This window comes from Peromyscus leucopus, chromosome 18 (genome assembly GCF_004664715.2).
Source record: "Peromyscus leucopus breed LL Stock chromosome 18, UCI_PerLeu_2.1, whole genome shotgun sequence".
Lineage (NCBI taxonomy): Eukaryota > Metazoa > Chordata > Mammalia > Rodentia > Cricetidae > Peromyscus > Peromyscus leucopus.
In genome coordinates, this window is record NC_051078.1 from 36,557,928 (window position 1) to 36,574,988 (window position 17,061).

At 45.7% G+C, this 17,061-nt stretch overlaps 1 protein-coding gene across 1 annotated transcript in view; it reads left to right on the top strand.

Moving 5' to 3' along the window:
• The window catches only part of Cfap54 (cilia and flagella associated protein 54), a 303,089-nt gene that overhangs the window by 42,181 nt on the left and 243,847 nt on the right, over nt 1-17,061 (top strand). Inside the window, exons 13-17 of the mRNA XM_037211918.1 lie at nt 2,440-2,574; nt 3,641-3,791; nt 5,306-5,382; nt 16,148-16,276; nt 16,618-16,744. Coding sequence (XP_037067813.1) covers nt 2,440-2,574; nt 3,641-3,791; nt 5,306-5,382; nt 16,148-16,276; nt 16,618-16,744 — 619 coding nt within the window. The remainder of the gene's footprint in view (nt 1-2,439; nt 2,575-3,640; nt 3,792-5,305; nt 5,383-16,147; nt 16,277-16,617; nt 16,745-17,061) is intronic.

Here is a 17,061-nt window from a genome sequence, read left to right on the forward strand (position 1 = left end):
CAGTGTCTCAGGTCTGCCCCAGCTCCCGTTTTTGGATTTGGAAAGAGGGACTCACTGTGTATCTCAGGTTCCTGTGAATTCATGATCTTGGTTAGTGAGATATGATCTCTCTCTCTCTCTCTCTCTCTCTCTCTCTCTCTCTCTCTCTCTCTCTCTCCTCTCTTCCCATTTCCCCTCCCTTCACCTTCCCTCCTCCTATCCTCCAGGGGCAGGGAGGGATTGACCCTAGGGTCTGACTTGACAAGTGCTCTGCCTCTGAGCTGCATCATCCCTGGTCTTCTAGCACTACTTTTAAATTTGGATCCCAGGGTCCCTAAGGTGTGTCTGGGCTTCCCTGGAAGGCAGTTTTGAGCAGTGGTACCCTAAATCTGTTTTCGTTGCTTTTGTATATAATAGTGGAATTCTCATGACATTGGATTTGAAATTTAGGTTTATGATTATGAAGCGCAGACATTGTAATGATAAAGTTTTGCATTACTGTTTATCCAGGTAGATGAAACAATAGGGGATTAAGATATGCTCTGGCCAGGCGGTGGTGGCGCACACCTTTAATCCCAGCACTCGGGAGGCAGAGCCAGGCGGATCTTTGTGAGTTCGAGGCCAGCCTGGTCTACAGAGCGAGATCCAGGAAAGGCGCAAAGCTACACAGAGAAACCCTGTCTCGAAAAAACAAAACAAAACAAAACAAAACAAACAAACAAACAAAAAAAAAAGGGCTGGAGCGATGGCTCAGCGGTGAAGAGCACTGGCTGCTCTTCCAGAGGTCCTGAGTTCAATTCCCAGCAACCACATGGTGGCTCACAACCATCTGTAATGAGATCTGGTGCCCTCTTCTGGCCTGCAGTCATACATGCTGTATACATAATAAATAAATAAACCTTAAAAAAAAAAGATATGCTCTGTTCTTACAGTATTTCTATTTCTTCTGAATTTATTAGAGTTTCTTGGAATCTGTAGTAGATTTTCTCTCTCTCTCTCAGTGCTTGGAATAGAACATAAGGCTGCATGTAGCGAGGCAAGCATTCGATCCCAGAGCTAGCTCCCCGGCCCACCTCTGACTTTGCATTTTGAGACAGAATGTCATTAAGTTGCCCAGGCTGGCCTTGGAGTTGAGGTCCTCTGTCTGTCCCAGCCTCACGAGTAGGAACGTGACTAGTGACTAAGGCTGGGATTACATCAGCCTTCATCAACCGACCCGGCCGGGTATTTAATTTTGTAAGACAGGCAGAAAACATAATTGTTATAATGGGCCAGCTTAACAACAACAACAACAACAACAACAACAACAACAAATCAAGGCTTAAAAGGGCAAAGACCTTTTGCTTATGCATTTAAAAAGAATACATGATATGTCTTAGTTCAGCTCAGCTTGACACATTTACCAGCGTTTGGTGTCTGTTCTGTCCCCAAGTGCTACGGCGTGGTGGCACATACCAGCTTAAGTCCCGGAGCTTCCGGAGAGGCCACATTTGCTTTATTCCAATCATGAACTTCACTCACCTCCCAGTTCGTACCTAACGAGAGAGGGAGTCCTCTTTTCTTCTGACAAAAACCAACTAATCAGAGAGGCGGCAAGCCCATCCCCAGCCCTGTGGTGATGATGCCCACATAGAGATCTGCTCAGTTCTGCGCGTCATTCTCCACCCTCCCCTGCATTCCCTCCCTACCCCCTCTCTCCACCCTCCCCTGCATTCCCTCCCTACCCCCTCTTTCCACCCTCCCCTGAATTCTCTCCCCACCTCCTCTCTCCACCCTCCCCTGTATTCTCTCCCCACCCCCTCTCTCCACCCTCTCCTGCATTCCCTTCCTACCCCCTCTCTCCACCCGCCCCTGCATTCTCTCCCCACCCCCTCTCCACCTTCCCCTGCAATCTCTCCCCCTCCCACCTTCCCCTGCATTCTTTCCCCATCCCCTCTCTCCACCCTCCCCTGCATTCTCTCCCCTTTCCACCCTCCCCTGCACTCTCTGCCCACCCCCTCTGCATGCTCTTCCTGCCCATCGCCACTTTACCCTTTACCTCTCCTGGTCTTTATCATTTTAATACAAGAAGTTCAGAAAGCGAGAAGTAGACTTTGCCAGGTTAGAGAGGACTCCTTGGTTCACAGACTTGGATGAAAATGTTTCAGACTGTTTTTTTCTTTAGAGAGCTGAACTAGAGTGCTCACAGAGTGCTAGGTGAGACTCAGCAAGCGTGACTGCTTAGGTGTGAATCCTGCTCATCTGTGACTTCCTGGTCACTTACCCGTGGGAAACCACGTGGGTTCTCTCTCTCTCTCTCTGTTAACGGCGGTGGAGGCGCTCGCCTTAGTCCACTGCTTTGGTGAGGGGTGGGCGACTTGGGACACGGGAAGCACTTAGAGGATGTTGCCTGACCCACACTGACGTTACGAACACACGTCGTCTTCTTCTCACTCACGCACTCGTCATTTTTGTCTGTAGGGTGTTCAGCCTGATAAGGACATCGTTGTGGACACAATAACATTCTTATGGCAGAAATGCAAGCTTGGGATTCAGAGGATCAACGTGTCCAAAAGCGACTTTGCAAAATATTCTCACAAGATCAGCACCAACAAAGTACTCCTTTTTGCTTTCCTTTCACATGAGTTGTGTGATTTTTATTTTTTAATTCAAGTTGAGTACACATTTCCAATCTAGGCTTTCCCTAGGATCTATCCCATAACTCATATCCTTTGCAGATGTGGGCGGTAGGAAGCTGTTCTTTATAGTGCTTACTGAGCCTTCTTGGGATGTGTGCTGCTGGGCCCTGGCCCAGCTTGGTTTCTAAGAGTGGAAAATGGTTTCATTTTTAAAGGAAGGAACAAATACAACATGTCTAGGCCGTATGAGCTTGGATGGCATTTATCAAGAAGAGTAAAAATAAGAGTACGAATAAGGCTTTTTTCCCCTGGATAATATATATTAGAGTGCTCCTCAATAATATATATTAGAGTGCTCCTCAATAATATATTAGAGTGCTCCTCGATAATATATATTAGAGCTCTCCTTGATAATATATATTACTTAACAGAGCTGTTGCTTGCCCCCCCCCCCACTGTAAGGAGAAAGTGGAGGATTTGAGCATTATAAAACTGGGAACTTAGATAAAATATTTAGTGACAAATGTCTTCTTATTTCTAGTGTGCCTGAGCTTTCTACAACAAACTGTACTGATCTAACATTTTGGTCATGTTCTCTTTTAAGTGATAGTATGGGTAGATAAATACCGTTTCATCACAGGTCTCAGAGAATGCCGGCTGGTTCATGTGCTCTCCTTTGGGGACATAGTCATGAAAACCCATTTCTGAGCACCTGCAGTGGGGCCAGAAACACCTGGCCACTTGGCTGACTTTGTACTTTGAGAATATAGCAAATATTGATGATATGGAACAATAACATCATAAAGTTTCATTGTAGCTGCAGGCATACACTTTATAAGCAGGTGAATATTTATGGATGTTTGTAAACACATTTATTGTTAAATATTTCATTAAATTCACTCTGTGTTGTTTATGATTAAGATACATTAATAAAGAGGCCTATATAATGCTTGGTTGTGGTCAGGGAGAACTAAAATGTGAAAACTTTGCCTCTTCATACAATTTACTGTTAACTGATTTTGATTTGCATTTTCTTTTTGTAGTGGGTTTATCTCCTGTGGCACATAAGTGAAGTGATTCACTGCTATCAACTGGAAGATTTGGACATTGTGATGGTGTCGGAGATCACCTTACGAATAACTGAGATCTTAGAGTCTTTGGGGAGCCCCAAAAGAAAATTCAGAAAATCTGCAGGTACATGATAGAGGAAATGCGTGATCAGACTTAGCATCTGCATGGACAACAAACAGCGATGTAGACATAAATTAGAATACAGGATAACTGCTGTTCACAGGAGCTAGGCAGAATGGTGCAGGTAAATGGGGGAAATGGCAGACGCGCTGTGGTTTGAGGCTGGACAAGGCCTCTCCCTCATCTGTACATCCCCCTCTCCATTCCTCATCGCCACACACTCCACCTTTGCCAGCTTCCTTCCTCTTCCTTCCTCTCTCACTTCCCTTTCATGTCTTTCCTCATTCATTTCTCAGCAAACCCTTCACGAATGAAGAAAGCGTGTTTGTGTGCTGCTGCATTCTGGGCCCCCACCACACTGCCTGGCACAGAGAAACACCCTCCATTGAGTATTTGTGCGAGGAAGCAATGGTCTGCCATTTTTTATTATCTCATTCCTAATTTGCTGACATGGTTGCTCCTCAGGGCTGTAAAATGTGCCCGGTTTCCCTCTTCAGAATTTTCATAGTATCCAGTAGGATAAGTAGGCTTTGTTTTTGTTTTTAATGAGATGAGGTCTCGGTTAGCCCAGGCTGGCCTTGAACTCGCTGTGTAGCAAAGGCTGCACTTGAACTCCTGATCTGTTCGCCTCTACCCCAAATATTGGGGCTTTAAACCTGTGTTACCATTCCTGGTTCACCTTCCTGCCTTTCTACACCCGCGATTTCCTCTTCCAAGCTCCTTGCTGCATATTTATTATTTTATTATCTTCTTAGCTTATGAGTCTAAAAAGTATTTTCTATCTTTTCTGCAGTCAAGAGACATTTTCTAGATTGCCTGTTCCTGGAAGCAAAAAGCCAAAATGATTCCATCTTTAAAAGTCTGTTTCTTATTCAGTTTTACTGTTTCATGCACGAGTTACTTTTGGAAGATAATTGTTTTACACTGTTCATCACCGGGCTAAATGCAACCTAAGGCTTTCATTCTTGGTTAAGAAATTGCTGTCAACATTGGAATATGGGCTATTTATGAATGAATATGTTGTTTCATTGGAGTTATTAAATATGTTTTTAAAATAGGAAATGTTGTGTTGCTTTAAAATATTTATAATTTATATTCCTCTAGTTTGGGCTGGATTTCTTCGGTATTTGTCTAAGTCCATAAGGTTGTGCATTCTTTTAAATGGATTTTATAGAACACAGGGATGAGCAATGACTTAAGACTCCCCTGGTGCCGCCACCTTGTTGAGAAACAATTCTTGAGGTTTTTTTTTTTCCCAAGATTATTTGATATAAGTAAAAGTTAAAGTACACGAAAGAAACGTTTTGATATCTTGTCAAATTCTGATGATGAGCCATTTCTAAGATCATTAATTAAGAAAGATAACTGATTTAGTAGACTGGTTTAATAATCTGGATTCACTCCTGTATTTCCATTTTGTCTCCCCCCCATCCTTCTGTATTTCCCTTTTTTTCCTTCTGTTTTGCTCTCGTTTCTTCCTCATCTCTTTCTTTTTCCTCACTTCCTTTCCTTTTCAGAATTATCTGCAAAAAAAGGGCCTGAGGAGTTCCCTGGGACTCCAAAGGGGATCCCGGAAGTCCTTCCAATATTAAAGGTACGGCAATATATTATGGAGAACACGTTTAAAAATGTGAATTTTTATTTTCAATATCAAATTTACAAATGTATAGTGGTTCATTATAGAAATGTCTCTGGGTGTTGAAGCTTGAAGAATTTCTGTTGCTGTGTGTATTGGTCACTACAGACACACCTTCCCACTTGGCCTGCCCTCTAGAACAGGTACCATCAGTCCTAAATGAAGGTTTAACACAGAAACCTAGACAGTCTTAGTGTGCGTCTATTTGTGAGTTTGTACACATGAATGCAGTACCTGCAGAAGCCACAAGAGGGTATCAGATCTCCCGGAACTAGAGTTACACAGTTGTGAGTCACTGGAGGAAGGAGGTGTTGAAATCAAATCCAGGTCCTTTGTTGTATTTGCTCCTTCCTTTAAAAATGAAACCCCACCTTTAACCATTAAGCATCTCTCCAATGGAGGTCTTGCCATTACATTATCACTACTTATTTGAATATGTCCTGAGTCAGAGATTTCAAGAGTGGGGAAGCTCCTCAGCTCAGCACATGCCTCTGGCAGGCTGAATGAGTTCTTACCTGATTGAAATGCACCAAGGATGCTGATGGCGCTTGGGAGTGCTTAGTAAGCTTTGTCTTGAAGGAGAAAGGGTGGGGAGCTATATGGCAGTTTCTCATTGTTTGCTTTTCTTGCAATATTTGAATTACTTCTCTACATGAGCATTGCTGTCTAGATCTGAATGGAGCAGCCTCACATACACAGCCAACATCTACCTGTTTGGAGGCAGCGCCCAGAGCAGTGCCTGTCACCTGTCCTCTGTGATTCTGGTCCTGTGCTTCACGAATAGAAGTCATAGCAAACAGCCACGGATGATTTTAATTAAACACAATAGGTTCCTTTGCTGTGGAATTTCCCAGGGGTCACTTTGCCTATAAGCTGTGTGATTTTTCTAAGGCGATGTAGAATATCATGTGTTTTATTATCTGAGAACAAAACACTTCTTATTCATTGTGGAGCATGTACCAGGCCTCCCTGTGTTTTATGGATGACTTTTAAAATGTTTCCCTAGGGAGGAAGCCAGTGAATGTTTTGATTTGTCTGATAAACTGTAGACTAAGTTATGAAAGTTGCATTGATATTGGGGGTGTTTAACAATATACAGAACAAAAATATACGACTTTATTGTCTTGATATCCTATGTCATTTTCTATGCCCTCATGTCCTATTTCAGTTTATCATATATATATATGTGTTTTGTTTATATATTGTTATTATATATAAACAATAATAATATATGTAATTATATATATATATATATATATATATATATATATATATATATATATTTTTTTTTGAGACAGGGTTTCTCTGTATAACAGTTCTGACTGTCCTGGAACTCACTCTGTAGACCAAGCTGGCCTTGAACTCACAGAGATCCGCCTACCTCTGCCTCCCGAGTGCTGGGATTAAAGGCATGCGCACCAGCGCCCGGTTCATGTTTTTTTTTTTTGGTTTTTTCGAGACAGGGTTTCTCTGTGTAGCTTTGCGCCTTTCCTGGAGCTCACTTGGTAGCCCAGGCTGGCCTCGAACTCACAGAGATCCGCCTGGCTCTGCCTCCCGAGTGCTGGGATTAAAGGCGTGTGCCACCACGCCCGGCTCCAGTTCATGTTTTTAACATGTCGTATTCCGCTGCTTTTTGTAACATTATTTTGACGGCACTTGCCCTGTTGGTTGTTATCAGCCCCTCTCGCTGCTATCTTTTTCGAAACCTCTGGAGATTCTTATAATGAAGCTTACGACATTGAGTAGTTTTGGACAGTTTCGCTTAGGATCCCTGACGGATTGGTTCTGGAATCCTCCCCGGTGCTAACATCAATGAGCAGGCTGTCTCTTGTGTAAGGTGGTGCAGTGTTTATCTAGAAGCTGGGCTTGCCCTCCCGGATACTTTACCGTCTCCCAGATTACTCTTAAAACTGAACACAGTGAATTGTGTAACTAGTATACTGTATTGTTTAGGAAACAGTGACAAGAAAATGTCTGTATACGTTCAGTAGATTCAGTATTTTCTTGATTTTTTTTTTTTTTTTTTTTTTTTTTTTTGTGTGTGTGTGTTCCTGTGTGTGTTGATGTTAGGTTGGAACTTCCCCTGACCCCATCCACACTGAGAAAACTCTGAACCCAGGAATGATGCCAAAAGTCCAGTTCCACGTTTCTGGCAGCTGATGCAACCCAGCTTTCTGACATGGCCAGCCCACTCAAGTGCCCACCCAGGGACTGAGCTTTTGACCCTACTTGGGCACAATCCCAGCTCCTGGCTGACACGTCATCACCCCTCACCTAATGTCTATAAAACCTCTCTGCCTTAGCCCGGGCACTGGACTTCCCTGGCCCCTTCTTTGGGACTGGTGAACCCACCCAGGAGCAATGCCAAATAAACCTTCATTTCTCTGCTTTTAATCTGGTCTGATCTGGCATTTTGCATCAGCAGAAACCTATCATCTGGTGCTGAATCCTGGGAAGAGTTGAGCCCCCAACGTGAAGACAGGGCCCCTGGCCGCTTGGGCCCCTGTCTCCTCTCCCCAGTCATACCGGGTACCTCTCTGGGTTCAGCACCCCAGGCTTCCTGTCAAGAATCATGGCCGTGCCAGAGCAGTCTCTGTTCCGGGGAGCCTTGCTGGATTGGGGGACATCCCTCCCAAGGCTACCCCACACCTACTACGGACTCCCCGCTACTGCAGGGGATTCCTCGCTCTAGTCTTTGGTCTTTGGCGCAGGCTCAGGAATGGGCAACGCCGGATCTAAACCCGATCCTCAGTTGTCCCTGGGGTGCCTGATACAAAATTTATTCAAATCGGGGCTATCTTAGACTTTACGCCCCACACCCCTGATTTTCCTTTGTTCTGTGGCCTGGCCTCGGTACACTCTGCCTAACCAGTCTAAATGGCCACCAGAGGGCACTCTTGATTTTAACATCCTCTGTGAGCTTGAAAATTTCTGCCTGTATGGGCACATGGTTTGAGTTCTCTTATGCCCAGGACTTTGGGGGTCTGCTCCCACCCTTCCCTCTGTGGCCAGTGCTTGATGGCCCAAGTCTTGTTTATTTTTTATTTTTATTTTTATTTGAGACAGTGTTTCTCTGTGTAGCTTTGCTCCTTTCCTGGATCTCGCTCTGTAGACCAGGCTGACCTCGAACTCACAGAGATCCGCCTGCCTCTGCCTCCCGAGTGCTGGCATTAAAGGCGTGTAGGGATGTCCTTTTATCTGGAGGCTCGGACCCTGAGCCCTCCGCCCCTGACTGAGTTGCCTGAGCCACTGGCGCCCCCCACTCATTCCCAGAGCCCTGCCCACCCCTCCCCTTCTTCAGATGCATACTCCACCTAGTGACCAGGCTTGTCCCCCTTCCCCATCCATTCCTCCTTCTCCTCCCCGACCGGAAGACAAAGGCGGAGGGCCGGCCTCCTTCCCCTTCCCCACCTCTCTCCTTCTCCCTCCTGCTGGTCACCCCCATCCCCTCACATCCACTTCCTTCCCACCCTACTGATGTCACAACCCACACTCTGGTCCCCATCTACACACTGGCCTACCCTCCCTGAGTCCTCCCCTGTGGCTTCTCATACGCGGTCCCGGCAGACGGCCGCTCTCCTCTGCACTCCCTAAGAGATGGCGGGAGCCGAGGGGCTGTTGGGGTTCACGTCCCTTTCTCTTTCCAGGATCTCTTCCAGATTGAAAAGCGGCCAGGCTCCTTTTCTGCTAACCCCTCTGCCTACACCAGGGAGTTGGGCTGTCTTTCCAAACCTGTGACCAAACCTGGCACAACCTTTTTGTCATCCAGGCCTCCACTCTCATACAGACCAGACTCACTTAGTGGACAATGCGGTCCCTGTGGGTGACACGGCAGTGCTGGCTACAGAAGCCAACTGGGTTACCAGCCGGGTCAAAACGGCTGCCAGAGGAGGGAACTCATGGTCCTCTCTCTGCCTCCTTCAGTTCATGGAGGCTGTCTGAAACAAAGTCGTTAATTTTAACAAGCTGACAAGGATCTGGCCATTTTTCCAAATCGACTACAAGAGACCATGATTCAACCTGCCTTGACCCCGCCTCCCCAGTGGCAGCCACGGTCCTGGCTACCCATTTCATCTCTCAGCTTATCTCTAGATATTAAACAGACACACACACACACACACACACACACACACGCACACACACGCACACGCACACGCACACGCACACGCACACACACACACGCCCCTAAACTAAAAAAAGCTAAGAATGGTCCTCAATGCCCCATGAAGGAGTTGGTGAGGATGGCCTTTAAGGTTTTTAATGCCTGAGAGGAGGTGGCGAAGTCTTCCCGACAGGCTTGGCTACAACAAAAGGCTACACTCCAGGCCCAAGCCTTGGTAGCTCTATTGAATTGAGGCTGATGGGCACTTCCAAAGAGGGAACAAGGGGGGCCCACAGGGCCCCATCCCACCCGGGTCCAGCCAAAGCCAACTCCACCAGAAGCCTGCTTCAAATGCAGCCTGCTTCAAATGCAGTCAAAAGCCACCAGTCCTGTAACTGCCCCATCCCTGGTCACCCTCTAGACCATGCCCTGTTGGCCTGGCCACTGGAAGATGAAGGACCCCTGTGTGGGCTTGTCCTCTGTGCCACACCAGGGAGGTCCACCTCACCAGCACAAGCACCTCAGACCCTTCTGGCCTTCAAGATCCTTGGCCTGGCAGAGGACTACTGTGCCCAGACTCTGAGATTCCCATCACCCTCACCAAGCCCAGGGTAGTGCTCTAGGTGGCAGGTAAGTCCATCATCTTCCTGGTGAGCATGGGAGCTACCTTTTCTGTCTTGACCTCACACTCAGCTCCCATGGTTCCCTCGATGATTTCTGTCATGGGGTGGACGGAACCGCCTCCTTCCTGTCCAAGACCCTGCCACTTCCTGTACCCTTGCAAGATGGTTCTTCTCACACTCTGTCTGCCCAGTGCCTTTACCTGGCTGCCATATCCTCAGCCACTTTGGGGCCACCCTCTCTCTGGCCCCCATACTCTCTCCTGACTCCCATCTGACATCCCAACAGATATGGGGTATCTGTTGTTTGTTTTTTCTCTTTTGGGGGACCCATCACCCAGCTCCCAAATAAATCACATGAAGGCTTATTCTTAATTATGAATGCCCGGCCTTAGCTTGTCTTGTTTCTTGCCAGCTTTTCTTAACTTTACATTAACCCGTCTGTCTTTGGCCTCTGGGATTTTGCCTGTCTCTGTTTTTGTATGCCTTTCTTTCTTACCCCATTGCTGGTTGTGTAGCTGAGTGGCTGGCCCCAGATGTCTTCCCCCTTCTCTGGCTACTTCTTCTCAATCTTCTTCCCCTCCCAGATTTCTCCTTCTATTATTCTCCCTGCCTGCCAGTCCTGCTTATTTCTCTCTTCTGCCTCATTATTGGCCGTTCAGCTCTTTATTAGACCATCAGGTATTTTTGACAGGCACAGTAACACAGCTTCACAGAGTTAAACAAATGCAACATAAACAAAAGTAACACACCTTAAAGTAATATTCTACAACACATCTCCATCCCGGTGATCACTAGCCACCACCAGTCCATCCTAGTTGGCCTTAAGGACCCCTCTTCCCTCCCCTCCAGACCTGTTTCCCATTTCTGAAATCCATCACCTCAGCCTCAAGCCCATAATTACCCACCTCCTATCTCAGCGACTCCTAATCCCTTGCCTTGCAACACTCCCGTTCTCCCGGTGTGTAAGCCCTCAGTGTTCCCCAGCGCCTACCAGCACCTACCAGCGCCCACTGCTTAGTCCAGGACCTCTGCTTGTCAACGAGGCAGTCATCCCAGCTCACCCCATGGTCACCAACCCTCTTCCTCTCTCTGACTCTGGTGACAGTCCTCCTTTGTGCCTGGCTGGCCCCTCTTATGGGACTGGTCATTCTCATTTGTCTCTTTTTAATTCTATCCCCTTGCCTTCGCTGATTTCCAACCCCCCCCCCCCCCATCATCTCATGCTAGCATGAAGTAGCCAGATCTGAACCAGCACCCATATACCCAAAGAGGTATGTTTGGTTGGAACCCCTTCTTACCCCTGCATAAGCTGAGAAACGCTGGCTGCCCTACTTCCCCCAACTCTGTCTGCACCGAGAAAACTCTGAATACAGGAATGGTGCCAAAACCCAGTTCCACGTTTCTGGCAGCTGATGCAACCCAGCTTTCTGACATGGCCAGCCCACTCAAGTGCCCTCCCAGGGCTGAGCTTTTGACCCTATTTGGGCACAATCCCAGCTCCTGACTGACACGTCATCACCCCGCCCCCTCCCCAAGGTCTATAAAATCTCCCTGCCTTAGCCTAGGTGTGTGACTTCTCTGGCCCTGTTCTTTGGGACCCATGAACTAGCCAAGGAGCAAATAAACTGCATCTATCTGCTTTTAATCTGGTCTGATCTGGTCTGCCAAATTGAAAGAAACCTATCAGTCGAGGCCAGAGATCAATCTTAGATGTTGTTCCACAGGTGAAATAGGCTTAAAAATCATGTTTATTTAGGGTGCGTGTGTGTGTGTGTGTGTGTGTGTGTGCATGCGTGCGTGCGTGCATGCGTGTGTGCGTGCGTGTGTGTGTGTGTGTGTGTGTGTGTGTGTGTGTGTGTGTGTGTGTGTGAAGGCATGCACCACTGAGCATGTGTGGAGGTCAGAGGACATCCTGTGGGAGTTGGTTTTCTCCTTCCACAGTGTGGATCCTGGCTGACAGTGTCGTTATTACTGAGCCTTCTCATCAGCCCTGCAAGTACTCAGTTTAAGTACGATTTCTTCTTTCTGCCACACTTGGTAGGACAGGGAAATCCTAGGAAACTTGGCACCAAACAACTGTCATAAGAAGGGTGGGTGTGAATTTACCTTCTCAAATGAATGCTCGTTTTCTAATTTTAAGGTCCAGGGGTACACATTTGAATTCTTTATTTTCAATTGTGTCTTGTGGAGAGAGCTAGATTTAAGAGATCTCAACTGGGAACAGAAACTGGTCTGCGTGAGGGGCGGAGGAGGTATGATTGCCCAACAGTGGTTTGTCTAGAGCTCCCTTGTAGTGCCTACACAAGATGCAGCTTCTCATTTCTCACTCCAGACACAAGCAATCGTAATTTCAGTCAGGTGGGTTCTTAAGGACACTGGAGTTTGAGAATCACAGGTTTAGTGGGCTAGTTCTTATTCTCCATGATGTGATGGGGGAAGGTGCAGGAACCCAAGTGAGAATTAGAAAGGGCTGGGTTTTCTGGCTTGAACTTTTCTACCAACTAAAGCCACTACATAAAATGGGTTTCCTAGGTGTCGGGTTTCTCACAACCAAGAATCCAAAGGCCATGGATGAACTCTGGCTACTGGGCCTGGAGTCAGAAAATGCATTATTTGCTCCAAGTAGTTTACTACAATGTCTTGAGAAATTGCCACACTATGACATCTGTGATGAGGAAGGTGGAGATGTCAGGTATTAATGCTGTGTAGTGCATGGTCTGCTCAACTGTAGCAGCACGTGGTGGCTGGAGTACAGGCAATTCCCAGGTGTGCCCCGGAGCCTAGCGTTTGTTCTGGATGGACCCACAGTTGAATCTTGACTTGGATGTTGACTGTATGAACTTGAATGAATCGTGTGATCTGTTCAAGTGTCTTCATCTGTGAAACTACAATGGTACCTATTCTGCTCGGTTGTTATCATCCTTAATGGACATATTAGTGGCACTTTGGAAACAGGGACCTTATATATGTTAGCTGTTTATGTTTCATGGGGAGTTCTGACCTCAGCTTAGGTCCCACGTGGAAGGGAATTATTGTAGGAGAGTCCAGGACTCATGTATTCACTTAGCAATCCTTAGGTGAGAAAAATTACATTTCTTGCATACATGCAAAGTACTGCATGAAAAGTATAAGGGGTACCATTGTGATGACATGGTTTAAAACAATTTCAAACTTTTGCAGGATACATAGCGTCTATTCAACAAATGGATTGATTATAAAAAGACGCTAACTAATGAGTAGTCTTAGTCTTCTAGAGCCCCAGCAGTTAAAAGGCTGTGCAGTGTAGTTATCCCTGGACTGCAAGCAAGTTTTAATTTAGTGTTGGCTACAATGTTGAAGACAGGATGCTCACAGTGGTGATGGTGAAGATAACGGCAGGATGCGGGTGTGTGTGGGGTCTTTGAACATTTTTGGTGTCAAAAAAGGTATCCCCAGGGCTGGGGCAGTAGCTCAGTCAGCAAAATACTTGATGAACAAATGTAAGGACCTGAGTTCAATCTCCAGGACCAGTGTAAGAAGCCAGTGTGGTGACTCATGCTTGTAATCCTAGGGCTGAAGAGGCAGAGATGGGCAGATTGCTGGAGCTCACCGGCAAGCTAACTGAGCCTACTTGAGAGACCCTGACTCAAGAAAGAAAGCAGATGGCCCCTGAATGCTATCCTCCTTGTGAATGGATGTGTGTACCTGCGAGCACACACACACACACACACACACACACACACACACACACACACCACATACACACCCTTAGTGACCTCTGTTTTTGGCTAAACAACAATCTAGATGACTTAACCATTTCCCTTTTGGAAGACACCTAGACATTTTGGACAGAATTGAACAGGTATCTTCAAGCACATTGCAAAATTCACAAGAAAGTAAGGAAAATTCTAGAGGCCAAAACAGAAACAGGAAGTGAAAACTGGAATGGTGGGCATGCAGGTGGATGCCGCATCGGGTTGCTGGGCGTAGTTACAAGCAAGCATAGTTTGTTTTTTAACAGCTAATCTAGGGGAAGGAGATAGTACTTCAGCTCATGAAAGATGGAGTTGGCATTGAGCCTCCCCATAAAGTTAGAACCTACAAAAGACTACATCCTAGAAAAAAAATACTGTAAAAGTATATTAGAAAAAAAAATCGGTTTTATAGGGAGATATTTCAGGTTGAGTCCTGAGAGGAGGAGTGAATGGGAGAAAGTCTCACCCCAGTGATTTGCAGCCCTGGCTGTATCCTCAAGTTGTTTTGTTAGTTGAACAGATAACTTGAGTGGTTGGAAGCCTCCCTGAGCCTGTGACTGTTGGTGGGGATTGATTCAACATTAGCACTCTGTAATGCAGTACAGCACATCCCCACATCAAAGAGTAAAGAAAAACATGGCCACACCAGTTCACAACGAGATGCAAATGAAGCCCTTGACAGAAGCAACAGCCAACCTTTCAAAACATAACATTTAGCAGCTGGAAATAGAAGGTCTCTCACCCAATAAAGCAAACCATCCAAAGACTGTCAATTAATGTCCTAGCTATGGTACAAGATTAAAAACTGTCCCTTTATTCTGATAAAACCACATTCGGGTAGCCACCATTTTCCTATTCAACATATTTTAGAAGTCTTAGACAAGTGAAGACTGAACCAGGAAAAAAAAAAAAAAAAGGAGCAGTAAAGACCGTACAGGAAGTGATCATTTGGTTTCAAGCACAGACACAGCTCATCGCAGGGTATTTAGTTGTAGTGGTCTACATGTCCGTCAGCACATTCATAGTAATGGTGACATGCTCTTCAGAATGGCATCTTCCATCCTACACGAGTATGAGTCAGCCGAGCATCCTTGCATTTCCTATCTGTAGTCACCTTTGGATTCCAGGGAACTCCTGGAACTGCATTTGCAGCATGTCACTTCTGGACGGTCCTGGCTGGCTAGTCTTCTACGGAGGAACATTTGACCGAGTCTGTGATGAGAGGTTCTTACTCTGCGGTAGCGGAAGGAAGATGTGAATTTACCCGCCGGGCTGAGCAGGCTCTTGCAATCCATCTGTACCACTGCAGTAGGTGCTGGTGCTTGAGGCTGCTGTCAGCTGCCTCCCAGGGTCCCTGAGTCACAGAGACTCCGAGGAAGCTCTGGAGAACTGCAGGGAGATAACTTCTCACCAACAGTTGAAAAACATGGGGGATCCAGGTTGTGTGCATTCAACCCCCTTCTGCTTGGGGTACTTAGAGAGCTCCTGTGGCGTTACCATACTCTGCCTGAATCACTAAGGTACCAACACCAGCCTGAGTCTGTGGTCGAGTGAAGAAACCACCTGGAAGAATTTTAAAAGTATTTAGAAATTAAAAAGTGATGTTACATATTGGTCTCACCTGTATGGTGAGAGTGGAAAAAATCAGGTAGCACAAATGAATGATAAAAGGTTCAGGGGAAGTGGCTCCTTGTTGGGGTAACGAGGCAGAGTGACTTTGTGGATGGTAGCCCAGGGCGCTTTGGTTTTGTCCATATGTGTAAAAGATTCAGAGAAAAGCACTTGGACATGGCTGTTGGTTCTTTGTTCTGTACTAGTCTCCCCGTGAGAATAACGATGCTAAAAAAGATGTGTAGACTTTAAAAATCATTCTGTGTTGTTTTTTTTATGAACCCAAAGTCTAAATTTCCAGCTCTTATCTTCTGAGATTTAAAAAAGTAGCAAGTTTTAAAATGTAAGTGTGTGAAAAATAGCTAAACTTACGTGAAGTTCATATTTAACATTTACCTGCGTGTTGGATGAAGTAGAATTTTGAAGACAATGACTGGAACTGAAATGTATATTTGTGAAAGTTTGTTTCTGGAAAATGGTGAACTATATTATTTTCATCTTCATCGACAGTACTCGGTGTTTAGTTGAAGCTCAGCATATTTAGTAAGAGACAGAGCGTGGCTGGCATGGGACAGACTGTTTCTGCTCTTCGCTTTTGGGTGATTGTTCAAAGGAGTTTCAGCTCTTCCTTTTTGTTTGTGAAATTATTCCAGCGAGCACCCTCGGAACAGCTGTTTTATGCATATGAACTCCTCGATAAAGCCATCGCCGGGATGAACTGGAACTCCATGTTAACTACTCTGTCAGATGGATCATCAACAATTGACCATTGCTATGTCAAGGTGAGAGGGGGCAACCTCACATTCGGTCCACGTTTTCCTTAAGCGGGAAAAGAGCTGGCTTTCCGAGGAGGCACATAAAGTGTGGTTTCCTCTCATAGGCCAGAAATAGCTCTTCCCAAAAGAAATCAGGGAGAGTGGTGTCTCTGAGTTTGTCAGTGAAGAGGACACTCTGAGAGGACACGTGTCGTCACGTGAGCCAGCTGCTCAGGGCTAGAAGTGAGCAGAATTAAATGGCTATGAATAAGACAGAACTTGAAAGATAATAAGGCAGAGGCATTTTTTAGGTTGTTTTGATAACCGTTTTCCTTTTTAATTTCTTCTTCACTTCTCCCGGACTAAAGTACTCTCATGACACAGAGGGGGATACTTACAAGCCAATCGCACCGAATAGCTTCATGATGGATCTGCATCTCGAATTAATCCAAGCTCAGCACCGCATAGCCGTTGTACTTCTTGACCAATTGCAAGGTAGCAGTCACCCTGAAGTAACCACACAGAATGCATTTTAAGCGCCAGTCAAGGGCAGAGTGGATTAAATCTTGTACCTGTGTTTGTTGCCCACTTTGCAAATAACTTTTATTACTTTATTTTTTTCTCCTTGGATTAATATCAGCAGATACTTTTGTTTATCAGTTTACACTTTTCATGGCAGGTCAGTAGATTTCTAAAAGACTATGATTATATTTGTTTGCTTATAGTAAGTTATTGGGGTTTTGTGAACTCAATAGAACAAGCATTTATTTAGTACCTACCAAGATCCTTTGTTTTTGCCTTCTTATGTTTTC